Source organism: Neomonachus schauinslandi, chromosome 4 (genome assembly GCF_002201575.2).
Source record: "Neomonachus schauinslandi chromosome 4, ASM220157v2, whole genome shotgun sequence".
Taxonomy (NCBI): domain Eukaryota; kingdom Metazoa; phylum Chordata; class Mammalia; order Carnivora; family Phocidae; genus Neomonachus; species Neomonachus schauinslandi.
The window spans coordinates 17,423,642-17,440,574 of NC_058406.1; the positions used below are offsets into that span (position 1 = coordinate 17,423,642).

The following is a 16,933-nucleotide window of genomic DNA, read 5'->3' on the forward strand; positions in this document are numbered from 1 at the left end:
GTGGGTTCAGGGATAGCCAGCAGGAGAAGGGCAGCGCTGAGATTAAGATGGGGGCTTAAGGGTGACATCCAGGATGATGTTGACACAGACCACCAGAGCATAACAGCCCTCGTTCACATGGGACATACCACGTGCCGCATATTAACTCACATATAGTCCTCACAGTACCCTGTCTTTTGGTGCCATTATCATCCTCTCATACAGATGAAGAAACTGAGGCATAATCGCCCAGCTAGTACCCCAGCAGCCCGAAGCCATGATGTGACTGGTCCCTGGTAAGGCCCTTCCTGACTGAGGCCCGGAGGGGGCTGGGAGGCCGCCCAGAGTCACACAAAGTCAGTGAAAGACTCAGGATTAGAACCCAGACCTCCTGCCTCCCAACCCAGGGCCTTCTATCAGTTGCTATGGAGGTGAGAGCAGGGGAGGGATGGTAATGACCGTGAGTGGATGCTCTTAGTGGGAGCCTGGCTGGAGTCTGGGGGCCAAGAAGCCGAGTGGATCCCAGAGTTGCTGGCCTTGGTGGAGAGAGGGATGGGGGTCTGGAAGAAGGGATGGGAAGGATGGGTGGACAGAGGGAGGCAGGGCCCTGATGCTTGACCTTGGGCTTGAATCTAGGCACAGCCTATAAGGACAGCTCAAATTCCACAGAGAGCCGGACTGGCAGAGGGGACAGCTGCCTCCCAAGAGCTATTTGGGGAACAGGGCAGGGGGGTGGAGAGGAGTGTGAAGGACAGTTTAACAAGGTCTGATGAGAGGCAGGGAGCGGGCTGGATGCCAGCCTGTCTGTTGACCAGGGAGTGTGTGTGTGTGTGTGCATGTGTGTGTGTGAGTATGTGCATACGCAACCTCTCTCTCAGGGGCCCCGAGGACAAGGCAGCACTCTCCTGGGCCCAGAGGTATGGCCTCCTGGCTAGGCTCCACCCTGGTCATGGTGCGGGGGACAGAGAGCTATGGCTTCCCTAAGTCTACTACACGCCAAGCTTTACCTCTACCATCTCATTTAATCAACCAGAGCACCTGAGCGAGGTGGGAGGAGTCCCCCTTTACAGACGAGGAGGCTCAGAGAAGTGAAGTGAGGTGGCCCAGGCTCCCACAGCCGGTCAGAGGCAGAGCCAGCATGTGGACACGGGTCTGGCTGACTCCTGAGTGTCTCCCCTGCCTTATGCTGTCATCTCAGGTGCCCCTGGGGGAACCTCCAGGATTGGGAATCATACCAGTCAGGAATTGCACCAACGGCAAATAAACACCAGAACCCAAATGGGGCAGTGAGGCCCAGAGGGGAGTTGGTAGGGCTCAGCCTTTCCCCCTGAGGACCCCTCAGCAGGGCTGGCAGGGCTGGGCCACCGTCCCGGGGCCCCTGAGCTGGATCCAGACCCACCCCAAGCCCAACCCGACGAGATGAGCACGCTCTTTGGAGATAATTGTATAGGATCTACAGTCTGAGGGAGGCGACTCTCCCTTGCTCCGCAGGCCCCGGGGAAGTGAGTCTCTATGGCTGTCTTGGTCACCCGATCCCAGGCCAAATACCCCTGCATCAAGGGGCCTCCCTCACGTCTGCGTGCAGACGCACGTCCTCATCTGCTCACTGTGGGTGTGCTGCAGCCTGGCTGGTGGGAGCGGGAGTACTTACTTCGGACAAGGACTTTGGCGAAGGACGAGGCCTGGCCATAGGTGTTCTTCACCATCACCGTGTAGGTGGCTGCATCCTCAATGGTGCATCTGAAAAGGAGAGAGGAAGTGCCCCCCAAGACTGCTGGGCTCCATGGGAAACTCCAGTCCCCACGTGTCGGGGTGGGGTGGGGAGAGGCAGGCATGCCCATGAAGGCTTCAGGGTGGGGGGAGACTTTAGGCTTTAGTTCAGGCCCCACCTCTGAAAAAGCTGTGTGCCTTTGGGCCGGCCACTGCCCTTTGCTGTGCCTCAGTGTCCTTTTCTGAACTAGGGACATAACACCAGGCTGACCCAACTCAGGTGAAAGTACTGTGAAAATATGATCGTTAGTACTGACTCGGTAGGATCAGACAGGTTAAGCGATTTGCCCAGAGTCACACAGCACCCCGAATTCAACCCAGCTTCAAGGTGACAAGCTCTCTCACAGGCATAGCCTCCTGCCCTGTCAACACCTCCAAATCAGAATCCTGGAGCAGGAGTGGGGCTCGACTGCCAGTCTGTGCCTGAACTGGGCCAGATGCCCAGGTGTTCTCAATCTCAGCCCTGGGTCTCATCACTAGTCAGGACAACCCTGTCTCATTCCCAGGGCTTGGGCTGGCTCCATTCCAGGGCCACGCTGGGGACCACGAGAGTTGCTGGAGGGATGTGGCACATCTGGCCCCATCAGCAAGCAGAGAGGCTCCTTGGTATCCCTGCTCTTACCCTGGCTGCTCAGGGTAGGAATCCCTCTTGCTTCAAGCCCCAGTCCCACCTGCCCCTCCAAGCAACCTTGACCCTGCATGCCTTCCCTGACTGTCCAGCCCATAGGCACCGCCCTTTGTGCAATTGTGTGGTCAGATACTTATGTCCACGTCTCCCCACTTGGCTTCTGGAGGGTAGGATCAACGTCCTGTCCAGGTTTGTGTCTCTGAAGCCCAAATTGGTTGAGATGGAGGGATTGCCATACTGGAAAGAACCCAGGTGGAGAGAACAGCCTCAAACCCAGGCCCTGCCCTGCACAAGCCGTGCAAGACCCTTCATCTTTTAGAGCCTGGGTTTCCTCTCCTGTACCACGGACAAGGCTTCCCTGAAAGAACGGTGGTGGGCATCATCAATCATGTGCGTGTCACTCCTCACACAGGGCTTGGCACTGGCAGGAATTCAGCACGTGACGGCTCATGTGAGCTGTAATGTGTGCTCTGGGGGGGATTGTGCTCAGATCCCCTGGTGCCCGCCCTCCATGCATGCTGCTTCTCCCTTCATTTTTTTTTTTTCTTAAATAGGCTCCACACCCAATGTGGGGCTTGAACTCACGACCCTGAGATCAAGACCCGAGCCCATATCAAGAGTCAGAGGCTCAACTGCCTGAGCCACCCAGGTGCCCCACTGCTTCTGCCTTCAAACCATGCTTAAGACTCACCATCTCCTGACGGGCCCATCTAACTCTCTCCCCTCCAACCACTTCCCCTTGCACTCATGCCTGTGTGTGTGTGTACGCACGTGTCCATGTGTTTTCTCTCCCCTGCAAGGAGCACTCCCAGCATTTCTAGCCCATCCATCTGGCCTTTGACTCCAAATTTCCTCTCGTGTATTCCAAGGCATCGGAATGACATGGGAGTGTCTGTTAAATACCGATTTCCAGGCCCCATTTTAGAATAAGACCCACTTAACCTGACTCTCTGGAGGCAAGCGGAGGGCCCATCTCATAAATCAGTGTTTTAATAAGCACCCCAGGTTCTTCTGAAGATGAGGCTGACTCAGTTAATAAGGATTTGAAATCCTGCTCTGGCTTCGGGGGTGTTGGACCCCGGGGGTCATGGGTCTCCCTAGGGGCCACAGTCTCACCTCCTAATCTCCAGCGTCAGCAGCCCATAGTTGTTGGTGATTCGGTACTTTCCGGCGGGAAAGAGGCGGGGATCGATTCGCATGTCATTTTTGTACCTGTGGGGACACAGTGGTCTGTGGCAGGCGGTGTGGCTCTGAGGGGAAAGGACCCAGAGGCTCTCAGACCTGGATTCCAACCTCAGCTTTGTGCTGTTTACTTGCCTATGTGACGCAAGGCAGCACTTTCACTGTTCTGAACCTCAGTTGTCCTCATCTGTGAAATGGGAGTAGTAAGAGCACTGACCTCATAAGGTTGCTGTGACAGTCAAATGGGATAAGATATGTAAAACTTTTCTCTGGTGCCCCGAACACTGTCGGTGCTCAAAGGTTCATTCTCCTTCCGGGCTGTTGGTGGGGGCAGGGAAGACGGAGCCTGTAATGAGGGGTAGCTGCCCCCAGGGCCCTCCTCTCTGAGGGGGTTGCCACGGAAGGTACCCCATTCTTCTTCCCTTGTCAACCTCTCAGGAGGGCAGTTCTTTTTTTTTTTTTTTTTTTTTTTTAAAGTTTTTATTTATTTATTTGCCAGAGAGAGAATGAGAGACAGAGAGCATGAGAGGGAGGAGGGTCAGAGGGAGAAGCAGACTCCCCGCCGAGCAGGGAGCCCGATGCGGGACTCGATCCCGGGACTCCAGGATCATGACCTGAGCCGAAGGCAGTCGCTTAACCAACTGAGCCACCCAGGCGCCCCAGGAGGGCAGTTCTTTATCTTGGCTCTCGTTGGAGTCCCTGGAGAAAGCTTTCAAAGTCTCCATGCTGGGATTTTGAACAGAAGACTTTGGAAATTTGTATCAGAAGCTGTTCATTGGTCTCCAATAGCCATTCGCTCTTATTCTTTTTCTTTCTTTCTTTTTTTTAAGTTGGCTCCACGTTGGGTGTGGAGCCCAACACAGGGCTTGAACTCACGACCCTGAGATCAAGACCTGAGCTGAGATCAAGAGCCTGACGCTTAACCGCCTAAGCCCAGGTGCCCCTCCCTCTTATTCTAAAGGAGCAGGATTCATCACTGAGCCACCCCGTGTGTAACCGGTTTCCTGCCCTCTCTTTCTACTAGGTGTGGCCAAGTGACTAAGACTTGTCAACAGAGAGTAAGTACAAGTGCCATGTGGCCGCTATTAATGGGCCTTTACCCCCTTTTATGTCACGGTTCCCCCCATGCTACGGCAAGAACGTGGCCCAGACAGCTGCCATCTCGTACCAGGAACCCCGGGGCTGTGCCCTCCAGCAGTGAGGAGAGCAGGCCTGAGTCCCTGAGGAGTCTGTGAGCGGAGTCACCGAAGCTGCCCCACCCTGTCTACCTCAGGCATGCAGACGGAAGAAAAATAAACTTCTGTCTTATTAAAGCCATTAAGAAAATCTCCATACACGGGCTGCGTCCCAGATCATTCTGGAGTCAGAATTTCTGGGGGTGGGGCTCTGTCCACAGCCTCTTGCCGGGGTTTGGAGGCCTAAGGAGTTACGGCTGGCGAGTGAAAGTCTGTGAAGCCTGGGAGGCCTGGGTTCTTGATGCACCTTGCTGTGTGACCTTGGGCAAGTCAGTCCCCCTCTCTGGGTCTCTGTGTCCATGAGGCTGTTGCATGGATAGTCAGCCCCAGGTGTTTGAGGTCGAAGAGGAGGCCACAGCTGAGAGAGGGCGCCCCAGGCTCAGTGCATCTCCTTCCTGGGGCTCGGCTCCCCCCACACCCTGTTTGTGTCCATGGCAACCAAACAGTGCCACACCCACACCCCAGGCCTGGCCCCCACCTATGAGGAACATTCCAGACACCTCAGCCTGGCCAGCTTCCAACTGTCCAAGAAAAAAGCAGCAGCTCTGGGCAAGGCCCCGGACAGCCAGAGACCTCAGTGTTCATCTTGCCCCTTCTCTGGGCCCGGGCTCCTGCCTCAACGACAGCCCCTTGAAGACCCAGGCTGTGCAGGTGACCCTAAGTGACAGCCAGTCATAAACCAGCATTAAGTCAGACAACAGAGGCGAGGCGCCCAGCCCAGAGCCTGGCTCAGAGAGCCCCTCATAAAAGAGTGAGATTTTCATGATTTATCTAAATGTTTTTTCTTCACATATTTCCGTACGGGAATTTACTTTTTAAGGCTGCTGGACCTGGGAGACTGATTCCGGTATCAGATAGAATCATGGCCAGGGCCCACTTCTGCAGCATAAACGTGGCCAGACTGGGCCTTGCCGAGCTTGTCCTGTTGTTGTCCCTGCATTCAGGAAGTGCTCAATAATTGCTGAATGAATGTACTCGCCTGACAAGCCTGGGTGCGCCGGGATCTTCCTCTTGGCCTGGGGGAGGGTGTCTGCCAGGACCTGGACAGAACCCTGGAGGCCAACCCCAGGGCAGTGCGTGGCCCTGCCCAAAGCGACCAATGGCGGAAAACCGGATCCCCAAAACCAGGAGCACCGGGGGCCACCTGCGTTGCACCCGCTGGAGGTGGGCCTGGCCTTGCTTCTACCAGAGGCCATGCTCAGCTCCCTGTTGTGGCAACATTGCTGGCAGGGTGGATAGGAGTGTCTTCCCTGAGAGGCTCCCTGGAATGCCCTAGCTGTGGGCCTCCCATGCCAGGGCAGGGCAGGGCAGGGCAGGGCTTGGCCGCCAGGCAGAACAGCTGAGGTACTGACCCCCCCTCAGCCCAGGCCAGCAGGCAGGAGCAGTCCTCCTACCTGAGCAGCCACTTGCAGGCAGGGACTGCCTTGGTGCCCACAGGAATCCAGCGCCCAGCACGAATTCCAGGTCCTGACACACTTTCATGAATGAATGTCATCTGGCAATGACCAGCCCCGATTGCCAGCTCCCTCCATGCCTCTCCTGATTGCTCCTGGCCTAAGTGCTTTCTCTGCCCCTGACTTCTGAGGCGTTACGTGTGCCTCAAGGAAGAACAACCCCAACGATCACTTTCCTATTCTCTAGCCCGGTAGGAACACCTATGGCTGGGAGGCGAGAGACCCAAGTTTGCATTCGGATTCAAACTGGCTGTGTGACCTTAGACAAGTCACACTACCTCTCTGAGCCGTGGGTGGCCCCACGGCTCAAATGAGAAGAAATTGGTAGGTCAGGAAAAGTGAGTTCAAGGATAAGATGTTGCTTTTTCCTTTGTGATCTCGGTCACTTGTGTGCTTATCCTCTCTCCCCTACTAGACCATGGCCTTATTCCCCCTCAAGATCTGGCTTATGTGTTGCCTCCTCTGAGAACCTTCCTGGATCCTCCTGGGGGGAGGCAGCCACCTCACTGTCTTCATCTTTACTCTTGTATTTCAAATTGCACCCATGAATATACTTCTCTGTATGTTGACATTTCTCTTCTGGGCTGAGAGTTCTCTGAGGGGAGATTATGTCTGCCTCAGTGCCTGAGTCTGGGCCTGGGGCAGATTACACTCCCGGTAACTATTTGTTGAAATGCTTTCCTTGTCCCCCAGCATGCCTGACCCCGGGTCTAAGCCCCAGAGGGAGCTCCGTAAACAGTGGCTCAGCCGAATGAACGACAGGCCTCCCTCTGGTAGGACTGAGAGCCCGGCGGCTGCCATGCCCGCCCCCACCTCCAGCCCATACAGGAGACCCCTGCCACCTCCCCTCCCCTCCCTTCCTATCCCCTCGGCCAGCAAGGCCTAGACTTCTGCTATGGTTAGGCTCCCAGGAATGGTGTCTTCTTTCCCCGCACCTTTCAAGCTCTGAGGTTTCCGTGTAGTTGGGGCATTAAATCCTCACCACATGCAGGCTGGGCAGGAGGCCTTCAACCCGTTTTACAGAACGGGAAACCGGAAGCAGGACCAGAGAGGCTGAGGTGTGTTAGTAGAGAGAGCTAGGTCTGGACACAGGGCTCCCACTCCAGGTCTGAGGTCCTCACTGGGGCCCCCCCCGCCCTCCCCACCTCCCGTCCTGCTCCTAGGCCCCCTGCCCTGCCTCCCACCATCCTCTTCCAACGCCCAGCTCAGAGCAGCTGCCTTCTGCCCCCAGAATCGGATTTTTACAAGTGCTGGCTCGCCAGTGGCCCCGTCTTCCTGCCCCAGGCTGGCGGGGAGGAGGCTAAGAATAACTCAGCCGAGCCTCGCAGCAGCTGCTACTCTCTCTGGGGGGTGGGCAGAGCTCAGGGTCTGTGTGGTTGCAGCTTTTCTAAGGCAGCGAGAACTTCTGGGGGAGGAAGCAGGCTCGGAGAAGGGACGGGCTGGGCTGCAAAGAACTCGCACTCATTTAACCCTGGAGGCTCAGAGCCCGGAGGCAGGGTGGGGACCCCTTCTCTCCTGCCCCAGCGGCTTACCAGGTGACCTGGGGCGGAGGCGAAGCCTGGACAGTACAGGTCAGCAGCACTGTGGTGTGCTCCCAGACGGCGTGGGAGCGCAGTGGGATCCAGAACCAGGGCCCCCGGCCGGAACACAGCTCCCTCAGCTCCTTGGCCTCCCGAAACTTCTCCTCCATCTGGAGGTGGGAGGGGGTCTGTGACTCCCATGAGCCAGGGCAATCACGTCTCCCCATCTTTGCTGTCAGCGTCCCCACTGACCCTCAGGCTCTGGAGTCAGACCCCCATGGGCTGGAGCCCCCCCTTCCCCTAACTGAGCGGCAAGGTGGCACAGAGGGCAGGACATGGGCTTTGGAGCAACTGGCTCAGGGGTCAAGGCCAGATTCTGACACTTCCTACCTGTGAGACCATAGGCAAGCCCTCAGTTTCCTTATCTGTAAAATGGGGATGATAATTCTATTCCCCCACCTTCCTGTGGTGAGGGGCTTGTGGTGAGGATTAAATGAGTTAGTACGTGAAGAATCATGGGCACTGAGAAAGCCCACGTGAGTGTTAACTATGCTCTCCTGCCCCGGGGAGGGGGGCACGGAGGGCGGCTTCAGACCCCTGACGTTTGTCAGGAATAGCGTTTCCCGAGGCTCTTCTGGGAAGGTCATTTCACAAGCCCCGTCTGGTCTAATCCCCACCTCAGCCCCGAGAGTCGGTACACCACACACATGTGTTTTACGGGTGAGAAAACCGAGGCTCAGGAAGGGTAAGCTGCTTGCCCAAGGTCACACAGCAGGAGGGCGGGGACGCCGGCAGGGGGACCCCGTCCCAGACCGGGGCCTGGACTCTGGCCCGGATGTCCAGCCGCCTCTTGAGGAGACGGCAGCTGAGGTGGGTGGCCCGTGACGGGTGGCAGGTCCCCAGACGCCCTCACCCGCCGCCTCAGCGCCTTCCGGTCGCGTCTCTGGCGCAGTAGCCACTGGGTCCGCAGGAAGGCGATCTCGGTCCTCTCGAAGTCGTTGCCGAAGCCCACTCGCTTCTGCCCCCGCTCCTCCAGCTCCACGGCGGAGGTCTGGCGCCTCAGCTGGGACTCCCTGCGCGGCAGAGGGGGTCGTGGGGACGCCCCAGCCAGGGCCTCCCGCCCCCCCCCACCCGCATTGCCCGCTGCACTTTAAGGTTCTTGAGGACCAGAGCAGCTTTTAAGCCTCTCTTGCCTCCAAAATACCCGAATGGGCCCTGCTTACAGTAGGTGCATAATAAGTACTATGGATATAGTTCCCAAGGCCCTTTCACAAAGTCTTTGTCTGTCTTGTCTTCATGACGACCAAGTGGACAGGAATAGTCCCCCTATTTTACAGGGCAGGGACTTGCTTCAAACTGGCCAGGACCCGGCCTTCTAACCCAGGACGCGGGCTCCCCCTGCTCTCCCGCGAAGCCCCTCGGTGAAGGGTGGACCCCCACCTTCTCCCTTGGGGATGGTCCCTCACTACTGCCTGGGGACCCAGCCAGAGAGTGGTCTGGGCCCTTTTGCTAGATGTGTAACTTTGGGCAGATTCTGTAAGTCCAGTGTGGGAGCCTAGTAGAGGCAAGGGACTGGACAGGATGGCCCTTTCTCAGCCCAGTGTTCTCTGAAAAGGTCACCTGACTTACCAAGACGACTCGGAGGAGGCCGTCAGGGCCAGGGCTGCTGCGAGGGCGTAGTCTGCGGCGCTGAACTGATAGTCTTGCTCGCTGCCCCCAGGAAAAGGGAGTTAATGGCTCATGCAGGATTGCCTGGGGATCTGGCCCCAGCGTCCCTGAGCTTAAGGCAACATCTACCTACCTGTCTTAGGACACTAGGGGCAGGGCTGTGCCTCCCCCCTCAGACTGGGATCCCCACAAAGCAGGGCTGTGCCTCCCCCCTCAGACCGGGTTCTCCAGAAAGAAGGGTCTCCAGAGGACAGTGTTGTACTTCTTACCTCAGACTGGCTTATCCAGAAAGCAGGCTATGCCTCCCCCCTCAGACTGGGGACCCCTAGGGGGTAGGGCAGTGGCTGGGGTGGGGTCCCTGATGATCCCACCTGCTGCGGAAGGTCCGCCTCCGCACTGAGGACCCCATGTGCAGGCTGCGCTGCCGCTCCTCCTTGTGCTCCTCCTCCTGGCGGTGTTCCAGCTGGTGGACCTCCATGGCCTGGGGGGGTCGGGGCTCCCCCACATTTCCAGGGCTGTGGGGCAGAGTCATGGCTGCGAGAGCAACAACCTGCCAAGCCGAGGTGCATGGTCATTCTACCAGGCATCTGGCCACCCCTTCCCCATGTGGTCCTCTCGGCATCCCGGGGGGGCTTGTGGGGTGCGGGTTCTCTCTCCAGGGAGCAGACGGGAGCATGGAGGCCGGGGACGGCAGGGACCTGGCCGACGGGACAGAGGCAGGCTTCGCACTCTGAGCCTGGCTAATGCACCACTCCTTGCACCCTGCAGCTGCGTGAGCGCAGCCCCACATCGGGAGCAGCTCTGCCCTCACCTTGCCCGTCACCTGGGCAAAGCCCTCCCTTCTCTGGGCCTTCGCTTCTCAGGTGATGAGCGATCCAACACTGTGGTGTCCAAGGGCTTTCTGACTCAAATGGGCAGATGTCCTCCCTCCTCCTGCGCATGCCCACCCAGCCCTACCTCTGAGCCTTTGCCTGCACTGGTTGCTACTCTGAGGGAAACCTTTCCCTCCTTCCGGCCTGCTTAGCCCCACTGAGTCTCCACAGCCCAAGCCGAGACTGCCTCAGTTAGCGCAACGTGGGGCGCGGAGACTCTGGGCGTGGTCCCGCTTCTCATTCCAGCTTATAAGTGTGTGCCCTTGGGCGAGACTCTGTGACTTAGTTTCCTCACCTGTAAAATGGGTCTACTGGCTTTCTGGGGTGGTTGTCAAGGTTGGAAGAGTGCTTTGGAGCATAGGAAGTGCCATGGAAGTATTAGACATTAGCATGGTTTTTCTAAGTAACCCTGCTGAAAAACTACCAGCCGCCTAGAATTTTCCCTCCTTTAATCTTTTTTATGCTTTTCTGTGTGCACTCCGAAGTCTAGCTCTGATTCAGAAAACACCTCCTCCTATGTAATTATTTCGTATTTGGACATCTTCCCTCTCCAACAAGACTATAAGTGAATTAAAAGTAACAACAGTGAGTGTTTACTGTGTGCCAGCCCATTATCATCCTGTTTTACAGGTGAGGAGGGAACGTGCTTGCCCAAGGTCACCCAGCTGGTTGGGGGTGGGACCATGAGTGGTCCCCGACTCTGAGCTCTCTTGACATCTTTGACACATGTCTACTCAAGGCCAGGCCTTGGCTATGGCTGGGCACACAGTGGGCCTTTCTTTTCATAAGGGGATCACAACGGAGTGATCCCCCTTTGTATTCCCGAGGCTCAGGTCTGGGCCATAGGTGGTGCCCAGTCAGGGTTGGATTCAGTTGGTGTGGAGGAGCCGCAGGGATCGGGGAGTGAATCCCTGGATACGGAGAGGCGGGGAGAGTGGGAGGCCCCGGGATCGAGCTGGTTTGGGCTCTCGCACGAAGTTCTTTCCCTGATCTGGGCCTTGGTGTCCCCACTGGTCTCTGAGGGCCCCTCTGATGCCGAGGCTTCAGGACGCTTGGTGGAATCCCTGGAGTGGCTTCCACACTTCCTTCAGGTGGGAGTTCTGGGGGGCAGGCCTCTGACCCGGGAGGGTCCTTGCCGGGCTTAGACCTGAGGTCGTCCCTGGCCCCAGCCTCCCTGAAGGTCCTCCTGGCAGCGGCGGAACGTGTGTGTGTCGTCTTCTGACCCGGGTGTGCACACGGCCCCTGAAGGACCGCTTCTCTAAGTCCATGCCATGGCAGATGGGCCTGCTGACCTCATCAGAGCACCTTGGCCTGGTGGGCCTGTTCTGGGGTGTCAGGGGGCTCAGGCTACTGAGGGGCAATCTCAGTGGGCATTTACCCCTTCTAGTTCCTGAAAGTGTGTTCCCTTTCAGTGATCTGGATTACTGCAGAGTGTTAGCCGGGACCAAAGGCTGCCCCCAAACCTCCTTGGCCTCCTCCAGATGACCTGAGCCAAACGTTAATGGGACAGTTACGCTTTGGGCTTCCCATCAGGCCCCTCCTGAGGCACAGGGTCTGCTTGCACCCAGAGAATGACTGGCCCATGCTCATTCTGTGCCTCCTTCCTCACAGCCCCAGAGGACAGCTCTGGGTACCAACCTAGGTGGGGAGGCCCCCTCCCCCAGCTCTCCTGGGACACTGTGGCCTTGGCCCCAGCAGCTGAGGAACGTTCCCTGGCGTCAGCTGCTGGCTTGCTTCCCCGGATGCTCTGTTCCTGATTAGCACCGTGGCGGGGTGTGTCTGTGTGTGTGTGTGTGTGTGTGTGTGTGTGTGACTGGCACCCATCCCTGACCTCTTGGGCCTCTCGCAACCAGACCCCCGCAGCTTTAGCAGATGAGCCATCAAGTCTTTTTAAAGCACTGACTGAGGCTCAGGATTAAGCAGCAATGGGAGTACAGCACCACGTGTGCCCGGTGGGGAGGGGTCGGCGGGTGTGGGCCTGCCCCCCTGCCCTCTCCCGGGGGTACAAGGCCTGGGCCATGGGTCGCATGGCATGGCCTCCCCTTTTCTCCCGAGCCCCGGTCTGCTTTCCCACCAGGCCCTCTGACGGGCACCCCCAGAGACCAGGGGCCAGGAGGCCTCGCCCCTTCCTCAGGAGGAAAAGAGAAGGGCACAGCGGCTGAGGGACTGGCAGAGCCCGATGACGGAAAGCTGGGTCCCAGGGGCCGGCCGTGCTCCACCAGCTTCTGAGTCCAGAATTCTGACCCTGCCACAGAGCGGCTGAGGCCGCCCCTTCCCTCTCCGGGCCTCGGTTTCCTGCCAGTGAGCCCGGGCTGGACGTGTGCCCTCCTGGCCCTGAGCTTCAGGCCTTGAGGGCTTCCTTCGTTTCCCTGGCTGCCCGGTGGGCCAAAAGGCTCAGCCAGCACTGCTCTCGCTCTGCCGGGCCTGCCAGTTCACCCCGGGCCCTTCCACTTTGCAGGCGTCCCCGACCGTCTCTCAAGCAGCTTTCACATCCCAGAGGGCTCGGCACAGATGACCGAGGGCCACACAGAACAGTGAGGGGGCAAGGGTCGCCAGTGCCCTCCCATCATCACTCGGGGTGCTACCTAGGTGCGTGTGTACTTTCTCTTTCCAAATCCTCCAGGCTCCTTCCCCAATACACACACACACACACACACACACACACACACACACACACCACTTCGTAATGGAAAGCTGAGGGTCTCACTTTCTGAAGGTGTCCCTCCCCACCCCGATCCCTGGAGGTGACTCACAGAAACAGCTGTACCCACTTAGGCGTCTCTGGGGAGAAGATCCTAGAGGATGAGAGGGACCTTGGCTTCTTCTTGCCCTGGGCTCAGCAGGGACTGGGAGAAGAATGTGATCCTGGAGCTTGCATGGGCCTTAAATATAGCAGCGCTGAGACAGTTGATGACAATGGATGGGAACTATGGGGAAGGGGGGGCAGAGAGGAGGGGCTGTCCTGTCAGGCCAGCCTCGCTCAGGCTCAGGCGGCAGCAACAGGTGGAGCCGTCCCCACCCCCACCCCTGCCTCTGCACACGGCTCCTTCCCTCAGGGTGAGCCCTTCTGCCCAATTCTAGACCCCACCTCCCCACCCCCAGCTGAAGTAGAAAGGTGACAGCTCAGGCCTGGTTGGAGGGAAAGCAGATACGGGGTGGTTCTCCCTGCTGCTGGGGTTCTGACTGGCACCTTGGGGCAGACACCCAGAGTCTCTGATCTGATCCCCCTGTGAACCGTGGAACTGTGAGGCTGGACGCTCTTCGTGAAGACAGTGGAAGGAATGTGACCTAAAACGAGTGTTTGGTGCTTGTCCCATATCACTGGCAAAAATGGAAGCAGCTTACTTCTCATGCCAGGCCCTGTGTATGTATGGGGCGTGGCCTGGGCAGGAGGGGGGGGGGCTACCTCTTCCTTCACTGGCGGCATTTCTCGGGGTTCCTGTGTGGCCGCTCCATCTTCCCAGACTTTGCCACAGCCCCTCCTGTACCTCAGTTTTTCCCCCCACGTTCATTCACACCCATCCTTTGCAGGCAGAAGGGAATAACACCCATGGTGTGGAGGAAGTTTTAATTTAGGTGGGGAGACAGGCAGTTACCACGGGGGGGCGGGGGGATGCGATCAGGAAGGTACACCTGAGCCAGGTCTCAGGGGTTGAGCAGGTTTGAGGAAAGGGGGTGCAAGCTCTGGTCCAGAGAGCACAGCTCCCCTCCCTCACCTCCTCCTGGGGCCTCAGGGGGGCCAGCAACACCAGGCCTGTCACTCTTCCTAGCATCTCAGGGCCTACTCTCAAGAAAGAGAGAGAAAGAGGGAGGAAGGGGGAGGGGGAGAGGGAGAATGCAAATGAGCTCTTTAGCTAAAATCTTAGTCTCCTGCCCTATTTGAAACCCCCTTTCTAAGCTTTCCTGCTTGTCCCCCTTCCTCCCTGGCGGCAGTGTTAAAAGCATCTTTTGGGGGAGAACATTTGGTGTCTCTCTTCCATCTTGTATCGAGCCAACCTCAGAAGGGCTTTCCAAGACCCACATGTATACATTCTCCGTGAGATGTGAGTGTGAATTTGTACATACAGCAGGGTGGTGTGGGCTTCCAAACCAGCAGGAGATAGACACTTAAACTGGTCCTGTAACCCCATTCAAGGCAGCCTGGTGGAGGGGCCACCACTTACTAGCTGTAGGACCTTGGGTAAGTCATGTCACCATTCCACCTCTGTTATCTGTACAGTGGGCTCAACGATGCTGCCCTTGCAGTGAGATTGAGAAGATTCGATTAGGGAATGTGAAGCCTGCGCAGAATGCCTGGCTACCCGCAGACACCTGCTAGACGGGAACTCCACTGATAACTCGGCAGCACTAGAAATGCTGAGAGCCTACCCTCCCTCTGTGTGTGGGATTCCCATTCACCCCAGGGACGCCCTCACTCCTCACTGGGGCATCGCCTTGGGGAGGTCTGGATGTGCCTTAAAGTGCACACAGCTGACTCCGCAGGTCATGAGGCTGAGCAGAGGTGAGACCTGGAATTACACAAACCTCGGCTTAAATCTCAACCTCTGGCCCCTGCTCTCACTAATGGAGGGACCCTGGCCTCCTCTCTGGGCTAATTCAGTTTCTTTACTGGTGAGTTGGAGGTAAGTTCTGAAACAACAGGAAGCTCGCCTGCCTGTCTTGTCCACTGTATCGCTAGCCCCGAGAACTGTGCCCGGCATACAACCAGCCCCTTGATATATGCTTGTTGAAGAATGAATGAATGAATGAATGAATGAATGAATCAATCAATACCTATCCTGCAGAGTGGTTGCGAGATTCAAATAAGGTTAAAATGTATAAATTGCCTGGTACAGTACCTGGCTCATCATGGCTAATACCCTCCATATTTCCTTCTTTTTCTCCTTTCTTCTCTTCTTCTCCCTTTTATTGCCTTCCCTGGATGTATGAACATTAAGGACAGTTGTTTGAATTCACGTACCCAACACCCTGAACTTCCACGCCACTTGTTCAGGCAGCAGCTGAATTGTGTTTGGCCGATGGGCTTCACCTGGTGGCCAAGGGGAGCGCTGTCTGGCCCAGTGCTTTCTCCCAACACCTCCTTTCTCCCTGCTTCTCTCCCCTCCCTCCCGCTGTCCCTCTCCCCGCTCAGTTAATTCCGCTGACTGTTCTCAGACTTATGGTCAAAATGTGTCTTCCTTACCCACTTCCTCCTGAGAGTGGGAAAGGAAAATGGGCTTGAGCAGCCCAGCGGCGGAGTGTGGGGGCTAGGCTCTCAGGACTATGACCCTCCAGCCACAGCACCCAAGGCCATTCCTGCCCCCGCTGATAGTTTCTGTCTCACTTTCTGGAATGGAGGGTGGGGACAGCAACGGGGCACCAGCCTTGACAGTGACACGTGGTCCTAGCCTCCTTGTTCAGGCTGACGCTCAGACCTGGGAGGGGCACAGAGGGATCCAGCCTCTGGGACCCCGCAGGAGCTCCAGTCCCATGGGCCCTAACCTCTGGGTGGGAACTCAGGCAACCCCTGTATGTTTCTTGGACCTGGGAGGTGGGAGGCCAGAAGTCTGCGGACTTCGCAGGTGGAAATACCACCTGAGTAGCCTTGCCTCACACCCCCATCCAGCCCCCGGGAGAGGGCTGGAATAAGGGTGACTCCTGGGAGGTTGATTTGAAGCTATGCGCAGGGAAACTGTTGGTATGAGGACCTTGTTCTCTCCACCTGCCTGAGAGGCAGCCCCAAAGGTGTTTATTAGATATACAGATTCCCCAGGAGCCGCGGATGTGGCAAGCCTTGACGGGGCTGGGCTGGGGTAGCTGCGTTGTTAATAAGTTCCCAGGGGATTCTCACGATGAGGCAAGTTTAGGAAACCAACTTGGGCAAGTAACCTCTCTGAGCCACATTTTCCTCCCTTGCAAAATATCAATAATACAAAGTATCATGGCAGTTTACCAGGAGGATGAGTGGTCAAGTAAGTAAACCGTCAAGCGACATGGCTGAGCTCCTCCTTATTGCTGCTCATATGGCTCCCTGCCCCCACACCTGTTTGTTTACTCCAGGGCTGGGCTCTGCTGTGAAGACTCCCTGGCTGGGTGAGGTCGGCAGGCTATGCAGATCCTGGTAATGACGTCAGGGCCTAGGACACTCAGGGAGGCCAATGCCTCAGCCCAGCTCCAGGGGGCCTCAGACCCTTTGCCTTCTAGCTGCTTCCAGCCCTATGTGCGGGCCTGGGCTGCCTGCTTGGGAGGCCGGAGACCTGGGGCCTGCCCCTCAGTGGGGCCCGGGCAACCTGTGGAGGTTCACAGGGCTCAGAGCCATTCCTCTCTCTCCTCAGGCACTCAGACTCCACCCTCGGAGGGTCATGGAGTAGTTGGGACATCTGTCTGTCACCCCGAGGAGCTTAGAGAGCTTCACAGCCCTTTTATGGCCTTAAAAAAACATATCTCTGTGACTCCCTGTCCCACTTACCTGGTGAGAACAGTCCGGCTGTTAAGTTGTTTCTCATTATTGAACAAGGTGAAGATAGTCAACCTTTGGCCAAGTTCACCCCAAGTGACAGGAAGCAGACTTGTTTGCAGTGTGGGGGGAGGGGAGTAATCATGGGGGCCACCTTAGTGGCTGCTGAGAGAGCGGGCCGAGGAGGTC

The 16,933-nt window shown here is 57.3% G+C and overlaps 1 protein-coding gene and 1 long non-coding RNA gene across 2 annotated transcripts in view; both read right to left on the minus strand.

The window, feature by feature from the left end:
• The window catches only part of MYOM3 (myomesin 3), a 44,608-nt gene extending 34,640 nt beyond the window's left edge, over nt 1-9,968 (minus strand). Inside the window, exons 1-6 of the mRNA XM_021683554.1 lie at nt 9,808-9,968; nt 9,398-9,478; nt 8,682-8,841; nt 7,781-7,938; nt 3,494-3,589; nt 1,631-1,719 (exon numbers count right to left, since the gene is read on the minus strand). Of these exons, the coding sequence (XP_021539229.1) occupies nt 1,631-1,719; nt 3,494-3,589; nt 7,781-7,938; nt 8,682-8,841; nt 9,398-9,478; nt 9,808-9,968 (745 nt within the window). The remainder of the gene's footprint in view (nt 1-1,630; nt 1,720-3,493; nt 3,590-7,780; nt 7,939-8,681; nt 8,842-9,397; nt 9,479-9,807) is intronic.
• Nucleotides 9,969-13,859: 3,891 nt separating this feature from the next.
• On the minus strand, nt 13,860-16,837 carry LOC110574759. Its single transcript, XR_002479982.1, has 3 exons — nt 16,757-16,837; nt 15,269-15,500; nt 13,860-14,089 (listed from the first exon to the last, which is right to left on the minus strand). It is a non-coding gene; the product is annotated as an uncharacterized LOC110574759 (long non-coding RNA).
• Nucleotides 16,838-16,933: the final 96 nt, after the last annotated feature.